A 9,696-nucleotide genomic window follows, 5' to 3' on the forward strand; every position below is an offset into this window, starting at 1 on the left:
TCAAAAATCATGGATTTCCTGATTGAACTGCACTACCTTGAATCTTCTTTAATTTTCAGCATAATTTCGTGGGAGTTTCTTTTCAGCAGCCCCAGATATTCTTCCCCTCTCAATCAACTTTCAATTGGCGTATAATGATCTATTTTTTAAGAGTAAAAAGAGCCAAACCAACCTCTTCTTACAAGCCCATATATAGAAAACTCTGCATGAATTCCCAGCCTTTATATCTTGCCACATAACCTCTACAGCTGGACTTTTCCTCAAATTTGGCTAAGTATCATGAAGCCCCCTCATGCTTCAGTCATATTAGATGTCTTTCACCACCCAAAACATTACTTCCAATGTATAGAGTCTTGCTTTAATGCATGGAAGTTCCTTTGCCTCCAACATATCACTAGGTTTCAAACTTTTCATCGCATGACTTGTCTCCACGCCAACTTTGTTCCCATGGAAAACCATTCCAACACATGGCTTGCTTATTCCTCAAGTTAAATTCCTAAAATGTGCTTCCCTTACTTCATAACTTGTTTCCTTGGTCCTTCAATGAATGGCAGCCATCTACACATGGTTACCACCTAACTTCTAACGCATAAAGCTTGTTTGGGGTGCCTTGCATGTTCTACTTGACCCTACTTCTTAGGTATCCTTTACTCAACGTATGGTGCATCACTTTTACCCTTACTAGGGCTTCCTTGGTGTAACTTCTTCTCAAATGGAGGTCTCATCCTTTGCTTATACTCCAAATATAGCCTTTTCCATGCTTGAACTCCTTAATTCTCACCTATGCGTTGAGCATTCTCTTGATCATGCCTTCACCACATAGTTGGCTCTCCCTTACTTTACTTAGCTTGGCCACACATCTCTTGTCTTTCCCCTTATTCATTACTACACATGGCCTACTAAACTAGCTCAAGGTGTGATGCACTCTCCTCCCATTGGACTACCTCCAATGCATGGTTGCCCCTCTTTGCAACACTTAGCAATTTATCTCCATACTAAGTATGTTTGTGTGCCTCCACTAGAGCATACCTATCCTTGACTTAGCCAGCTCAAGTCTTCCTCCTCAAACTCTCCCAAGGCCAACACAAGCCTTGCTTTCAAGCATCTCGGTAAGTCTTCATAAGTCGCTCACCTCGGAGAATCCTTAGGGAGAAGTTTCGGGGGTTACACTTAGCTCTTGAACCTTCAAGCCAGAGCAGGAAAAAACGAGTTAAGAGCCTTATAAAACCATTCTGGGTTTTGTGGGCTTAATTAGTAGGACTTTGGACTCACTCATGCATGAATAGGTTTAGAATTATTTTTAAAATGTGCTTCATTGATTGATTGTAATCGAATTTCATTTTTTATTGCAAATCTTATCCTTATAAATTGTTGAGACTAGAGTAACAACCCTTGTGATTAAGCAAGCATAATTTTTTTTGTGTGAATGTGTGATTTTACCTTGCTCAAGGACAATCGAGAATTAAGTTAAGGGTGTTTGATAGCACAAAAAATGTGCTATTTTCCTCTTCTTAATTCTAAGTCATTACTATGTTTAATGTGTTTATTTAATGATTTTATAGGTATCAGACATCTTAGAGGTAGAATGAGTCTTTACGAACTGTTCGGGGTTAATTTGGATTATTTAGGAGTTAATTTTAGCAACCAGACTTCAAAAGTATTGAAAGGACGAAAATGCCTCTAGACAGAACGTTACAACATTACAGGATAGTAGCGACTTGATGCTGGAAAACAGGGCAGTGTTGCAACACTCTGATTATTGACAAAGATACGTGTGAGGACTTGCAGCGTTGCAGCGTCATGACGCTGCGACTGTAGTTTATAAGCTTTCTTCTTCATTTTAGGGTAAAAGGTGCATGGACGAATCACCCCTAATCGGCTCCTAAGCCGATTTCTTCATCTTTTCACCTCTCTCACTCATAATTTTCTCTAATTTCTTCATTCCTCTCATATAATTAGTTGAGATGGAGCTCGGATTTGTCTTCTTCATCCCATGGAAGGTAAGTTCTATCTAGTTTAGGGGATTTTGGATTGAACTCTATGTAGTGTTTGGAGTTTTATTTAAATGTAATCTTTATATCTTGATTATGAGTTTCCTTTCTGATTGAATTGCTTTGTAATCATATTTTCTCATGATTGTCTAACAAACTTGAATGCTTGGGATTATCTAGCAATATTTGACATGAAATTGTTAGTGAGTCCATAAGAAGCAAAAGGTTAGATAGGCTTGCAATTTGTTGTCTTAACTAATAGTATGGTTCCTATTGACCTAGGAAAAACTATATTGAATGTTTGATTAGACGTTGGAAACTAAATATTCATCCTAGCGTAAGCCCTAGAACGTAATGTGGTTAGGTAAATGTGTTTAGTATGGATTCATCTAGCATGGTTAACTAATTAGGTAATTAGGACCATTGGTTGGATGTCCAATCGATTGGGCTAGGCATAATTAAGAACCATAAGATTGCATTCTAATAATTCGATGAACAAGATTACATTGAGTCATTCTATTATTCGTCCCCTAAGCTAGAAAGTCTTAGTTAATTACATTCCTATCTTTTAGTTTCATTGCATTTTATTTCTTTTATGTATTTCCTATTCCAATCCATACTAGTGGGCCCCCCCCCCCCCCCCTCATTTTATCACTTTAATTAAAATTGAGCTTCGATGAACTAATCTTCCGTGCTTCCCTTTGGTTCAACCCTCGACCTGCCACTTACATTACTAGTTAGTATAAGTTGTCTGTTCAGTGATTTATAAATTTTATTTGACTAACAAGGGTTTATGGGCAATGATAAACGCAAAGCTTCTGTCAATAATTCATATATCTTTTTCATCATGTTATTTGTTTAAATCAATGTATTTTAACTGTTCTATCTTTAATTTTGTTTTTATTTTTTTCATTTTTTGAAGATTTTTTTAGATGGGGATGATTTCAAATATAGGAAAATATCGAAGTCATTTATAAATATAGTAAAATATTACTTTCTATCAGTAATAGACCGCGATACACATAGATATCTATATATGTCTATCTGGAAAAATTTTTGGGAAATCATCATCAACATCATTTTACAGTGTCAAACTTAAGGAAAACTATAGGTAATCAGCACCTATCATCTTCAACCTGCATCTTCTTGGCTAATTTTTTGGTTATTTGAGGTATGACTACATAATTGTAAAGATATAAGGAGGAGGCAATGAAAGTGGCAGTAATAGAATGATAGTAAATGGAGGCGATCATTGATGAAACTCTACAACAATTTTAGTTTTTAGATGTCAGTTCAAACTAACATCATATACGTATGATGATGGATTTCAAACTGATATCATATCACATGTCAGTAAGGGTATGATGACAGATTAGCTTTAAGGGTAGTTTGGAATCGCCATCAAATCTTTGGACATTGTAAGTTTACGATGACGATTATATATGATGACGGTTTCTAGCTGACATCATAAATCTTCTTAAAAAGATATTTTTTTCTTTTTATCTGCTGATTTCTTCTTCTTTTTTTTTTTTTTTTCCTTTTTATTTGCTACTTTCTAATTTTTCTATTTACCAATTTGGATCAGTGATTTGTTCATTGAAAAATCTCTTCATCTAATCGAGTGAGATATTTGTGCTCCGTAATGAAAATATTGAGAAAGCTTATTCTCTAAAGTATAGTAACAAATACAATGTATTTGTTATTCTAGAAGCTTATTCCACAAAGTATAGTAACAAATACAATGTATTTGTTATTCTAGTTTTAGGCAGCGATCTACATGTTGGAATTTGAGTAGTGTTTTAAAATTCTGTACAAAAGTAGGCATTAAATAACATTTTTTTTAATTCAAATGCGTAAGGGAGATATATTCTGCTAATATTTTGCTTATTTCAAAATAGCGACATAAGAAATAGAAATGAAAGAAAAGGATCATCCAAAGCCAAAAATGAGATTCTGAAATTTAATCAATTCGGTACAAATAAGTTGCTTCTATTTCTCTTACAGGTGAAATAATCAAATAAGGACATAACATATCACTAACAAAAATTTCCTTACATTAGGACAAATTCTATGAAAAAGAACTGAATTCTAAATAAAAATCATAATACAAAACTTTGAATTTACAGCTGAGCTCATTGTGATTGAGGTTTTTCAATTAAGATATCAATCACTTCTTTTTGAAATCCACTTTAAAATCGTAGTCATCATCTTCCATAGCATCCGTAGACACAGATGATTTACTATTATTGTTTGCTTTCTTTCTCATTTTCTTCGCTGCTTTCCTCATTTTTGTATTCAAAATACCTTCTGCTGAATACAGCTTCTCGTTTTGCCTGCTAGTTGCATCTTGTCCCTTCCCTTTGCTCTTGTCATTTTTGTCATCATCTTCGTTCTGCTCCAATGACTCGTCCTCACTATTATTATTATCAATCACTTCGTCGTCTTGCATAGTTGGCTCAGCGTTCCCATTCTAAATAACAAAAGATCATTCAGTTATGAGAAGCCAGATCATTGAACAAGACGCAAATCTCTAAAAAGGGATTTAGATGTGAAAGAGGACAAAAGAACAAGCATACATTTGGCTCTTGCATGTTCTCATCAAAATTCAGTGGACAACTTGGGGGTACTTCAACGGGATTGAAATCATTGACGGATTTGAGGCTTCCAATGAATGAACATTCACCTCCATAAACTTCGTCAATGTTGAACTCTTTCCCGAGCTCTGTGACGATCCTTGACTCCAAAGGTTCTACCTGACTCCTAATTGGGGGCATCGTATAATATGGAATTTTACCTATAACATCAAATAAGAAGATACTAAAATCAGCCTCTAAAAAACATACACACACCATTAGGTAATCATTTAGTTTTTGGTTTTTTGTTTTTTTTTTTTTGGTTTTTAATTACGCCTATAAACACTCTTTCCACCTTTAAATTTCTTGATTTGTTACTTAATTTTTACCGATGTTTTAAAAAATAGGGCCAAATAATGAAAATTAAAAAAAAGGAGGTAGTTTCAAATATTAAAAGACGGAAATCATTTTTAGAAATTATGAGAAAATAAGCTTAATTTTCAAAAACAAAAAACAAAATGGTTACCAAATGGGCCCTATTTATATTTTGTATGGCTGCAGCCATTTCCTTCTGTCCTAAACTACAGTATAAACAATAAAGTCAATTAATAATCAGAGAGAAAATGGACATTTTGTTCTGCTTTGGTGCGAATTGTGATCTCTCCGATGCCTTTTGCATTGATAACTTTTATTCAATAATGCCAATAGGAGTGGTTTAGTTGGGAGAAAGTTCAACTTGTTTTACACTTTTCATAAATCAAATAGAAAGTTAAGAATGTTTTGTTTTCTTAAGAGTAAACACAACTGAAAATAACAAACAGAAATACCTTCGTTCCAGTCATGTAGAACAATTCTAGCAGCAGCTCCAATATCCACAATTCCCCCCTTCTTAAGTTTGCCCCGAATAACAGCTACCTTCTGTAGAAAATCATCGACCGTATCGAAGCTTGAAAGCTTATATAGAGTTACCAAGGTTTTAGAAGGGCAAAGCTTCAAGATCTCCTTGACTACGATATCCAAAAGTAGTAAATAAGCTTTAGAATACAGAACTCTCAAGGACCATAAAAAGTTAAAACATTGCAAAATCAATATACCAGGAGCAACGGGATCTTCCAACTTCTCAATTCTCTTGCAATTCCGCAAAGCTATAGATGGCTCATTTTCTTTAGATCTTAGCATCACAACACCAGGGCAATCCAACAATTTGACGTTCTTGTCTAAATGGACCTCCTGCATCGATCTTGTTAATCCTGGGGTAGCACCAACGTTGACAACATGGGATCTCTTCAGACTGTTGATAAGACTACTTTTGCCAACGTTAGGCAAGCCAATAACACCCACGGTAATTGATTTTTTAATCTGTCAGATTCAAATGCACAACAGACCAAGTCAATGAACCAAATTTGAAAAGGAAAGTTCCAGAAATTTATCAGAGACAACTTTAAAGTACAAAAAAATGCAGGCTAGAGAACTCTCTTTTTTTTTTTTTTTTTTTTTGATAGGAGATGCAGGCTAGAGAACTAATCCGGTGGAGCAGAAGGAAACACAAACAATCTGTGAGTGCGTGTATATATATATATATATATATCCAAAAGTAATCAACAAAATCAGAGTGGGATGACTAAGCATACCACAAGCTTTCAAATGCCAAAAGGCAACACCAAATAAAACAAAACAGAATGGTCAATTCTTGAAAGTTGAAAGTACAAAGGTTTTTGATAAAACTCCAAAAACCTTAGAAGTACCTCATAACTTCTTGAGTAATTCTTCAACAGTTTAATTAGAGTTTCAGCTCCAAGGCAATCACTTCTCTTCAATACGTTGCTCGTTTTCGTTTTGGATGTCTTTGTAGATTTCCAACCTAAGTTGGACCTTTGTTCTTGTGTGCTACACTTGAAGGCAACAGCAGGCAATTCTTCTCTTAGATAATTAAGCCACTTTTCAACAGCCTCTCGAGGGACAAGATCTGTTATAAAAAAAACATATAAAGACATACAAATTGTAACTGCTACAGATGAAAATAAATACGCAGCTTCTTGGGCTTCACATGACTAATCCATCCACAACTTAAAGAGGAATCTTCTAATTAGAAATACCTGGTCACTAAGTTCATCTGATTAAGAGCAAATCAAGTTCTTCAAACTAATAAGCACAAACACTAGTGAATTACCAAAAAGCAAAACATTTACATCTCCTTTCATTGGTTTTTGACACAACATAACATGCCCAGCCAAGTCAAACACGAAGCAAATGTGTATGTGTGACACGAAGCAAGTGTGTGCGTGTGTGTGTTAGGAACAAATAAAGAAATTTTAAAGAAAAACATTGAAATCATTTTTAATAAAGCATAAAAGATAAGCGTGTTGTATAGCATCTATTTTCTATGTACATGTCCTCCTCCATTAGTTAGTAGACTTTTGACACAAAGGGGAAAACTTTACCAATTTTGTTCAGAAGTAGTACAAGATGCTTATTAGGACCCGCTTTCATCACCATCTTCTCCATATCAATACAACGGGTGCCAAGGGGATCTCGTGCATCCAAAACTTCTAAAATAACATCTGATGCTTCAATAACTTTGACCAATTCCTTGTAGAAAACCCTGTCTGAGTTATCTGCATATTTATAGTCAATAACTTAATATGAGGGCATAAACATGAATATCACAATTTGTTTACTCCATTTTTTATACAAAACTCTTGATAGAAAACAACCTACCACGATTCCAAGTAGGCCCTACAGAGTTATCTCCACCCTCCATCTCTCCTAAACTTTGATCTGCAGAAGCCATATTATCATCATCCAGCAACCCCAGCTTCCTCTTTTGAGCCTGAACAAGATTAAACAGTCAAATTACCAGTAAATTGCTGTACAGCGATGTAATATACATCACGTACAAAAATACATACACCGTTCATAAGCTCATACATATAAACATATACATACATTAAAAATCTAAAAAAGTTCATGATAAAAATATTAAATTATAATACCCTCTCCTTTCGAGCTGCTTTCTTTTGCTCCATTTCATCAAGAGCACGGACACGACGAGCTTCAAGAGCCTTGAGCTCCTGTTCCTTGAAGGGCCAATCATTGGGAATACCCGGGTCCTTCTCAACTTTGCTCTTCCCCTTGAAGCTTAGCTTCTTGGCTTCCTTCGCCTTCTTCTTGTGATGCTCCTTCACCTTTCTAATGATCTTGTACTTCTTCTTTAAACTAACCCTCTTGCTTTTACTCTCTACAAGAAACAAAACATTTTAGAGAAGAAAACCAAGTGCGTCCCAGATGCTGCAGAAAACAAAAGAAAATGTGTTGGCTTCCAATATTACAAATAGAATCCACTTACTTTTGCTCCTCTTCACCATCTTTAAACCTCAAAAGACGAGGGGTTTGTGCAAATGACCTTCACTGTCAACACAAGTGAATGACTCAGAAAAACATTCTTCCCAGAAATACATGAGGCAGTATCACAAGCAAAAGACAGAGAAAATCCATCATAGATTCAAACAAGTTCATCTGCATCCATATATTTCTTCTATATTCAAGCAAACTCAACACCACTCAATCAAATTCACACTCAAGGATAGCTTTCTATTTTGCTTGTCCTTGTACTAAATTTTTAACTGATAACAATGATCTCAATATTTTCAGATACAAGATTTCAAAATTTTTATAGCCATTCATAATCCAGGTAAGTTTGCTTTTTCCTTTGTTTATCTTAAACCTCTTTTCTTTTTCTTTTTACTTATTGATTATGATAAGAATAATTTTATTTTTTTTCATTCATATGTATGGATTCAATACGTTCTTAGATTTATGTTTCATTTATACTGGTTGTGGTAGAAATTCAGGAAAGAAAAAAAAAATACTTCTTGATTTCTCTCCATGGGTAAAGAGAATAAACCAACATAAACCAACTAAAAAGATAAAAACAAAAAATCAAAACCTGCGGATATGAAAAATGAGCAGCGGCTGTTTTTTAGGGGAAAACAGAGATAAGGAACTTAAGTATCTCCGTTAGCTCGGAGAAGCCAGAGACACTGTGAGAGGCAGGAAGAAGACGCGACTTCTTCGGGAGACTGAGACCGGGGCAGCTGATAGTGCAGCGTCCGGCGAAAACCGAAGAGAAGGCGGCGGTGTGGGTTGCAGCGGCTGGGAGGGATAGGAATATGAAATAGGGTTTAAGAGAAATAAAGAAAGCCGGGATGGTTAAAATATAAAATTAAAAGGAAAACAGCAATAGAAAAATCAATTTTTACAAAAACAAAAACAATCTAAAATAATCCCTACTATAATCTGTTAATCTTTATACAAAGCTTTCATTAATAGATTTTTTTCAATTCTGAACATTTTAATTTTATCAAATTGCATCTTAACTTTCAAATATCAATTCTAAATTTTAGAAATTGTTGTAATTTTAATAAGTTCTCCAATGATTATTAAAAAAGAAAAAAAGACAAAACCTTTTTCTTAGGCATTGATGAATTAAAATATATATACACAAAATGAAACCGATAAAATTCAATGACACTAAAGTTAGTTGTTTCTTAAAGTTAAGGCATCACTTCTGTAGTTTTGAGAAAGTAATAATTTCATTTCTATGGTTTGATAAACCCTTATAAATAGTCCATATATTGTTTGTATTTTTTTATTTTTTGCAAAGATATTAAATTTAAAATGGAGAACACGACCTCACAATTTGATGTCAAGGCATAATTGCAAAACAATCACAAGACAAAAACAAAAAAGAAAAACAGAAACTCATTCCAAAAACTCCTAAAACATAACTCCCACGGAAAAGAACCTACTTGAATTTGTCGAGCCGCTTAGAGCAATAGTTAAGCACTTCGGATCAAACAATGTGACAATTTATCTGTGGGGTCGCAAGGTAACACTAAATGTAGTTCAGCTCTATGCTCCAGTGAGAGATCCTATTGGAGTATCCACTCCATGAGAGCATATTATCTCAAATAGTCCAACTAAATGAGCAATAAAAAAATTAAATAGTCTCGAGACTCAACCCTGCCATTGTAATGACACACGAGCACTAAGGATATATGTGTTGGGGTTGATGCCCTAAATCTCGTAGGGTCCTATAGTTTGTAAACATTATTGAACAAACTCATTATGTA

General features: G+C 34.6%; 1 protein-coding gene across 1 annotated transcript; it reads right to left on the reverse strand.

Moving 5' to 3' along the window:
- Positions 1 to 3,920: 3,920 nt before the first annotated feature.
- On the reverse strand, positions 3,921 to 9,034 carry LOC120087085 (guanine nucleotide-binding protein-like NSN1). The gene is made up of 10 exons (XM_039043956.2): positions 8,511 to 9,034; positions 7,911 to 7,972; positions 7,558 to 7,802; positions 7,283 to 7,394; positions 7,006 to 7,179; positions 6,310 to 6,530; positions 5,659 to 5,923; positions 5,392 to 5,571; positions 4,568 to 4,785; positions 3,921 to 4,461 (listed from the first exon to the last, which is right to left on the reverse strand). The coding sequence occupies exons 2-10, from the start codon at positions 7,927 to 7,929 to the stop codon at positions 4,159 to 4,161; spliced, it is 1,737 nt and encodes a 578-aa protein (XP_038899884.1). The 5' UTR covers positions 7,930 to 7,972; positions 8,511 to 9,034; the 3' UTR covers positions 3,921 to 4,158.
- Positions 9,035 to 9,696: the final 662 nt, after the last annotated feature.

The sequence above is a fragment of the Benincasa hispida genome, chromosome 9 (genome assembly GCF_027475165.1).
Source record: "Benincasa hispida cultivar pf3 chromosome 9, pf3_genome.v1.1, whole genome shotgun sequence".
Lineage (NCBI taxonomy): Eukaryota > Viridiplantae > Streptophyta > Magnoliopsida > Cucurbitales > Cucurbitaceae > Benincasa > Benincasa hispida.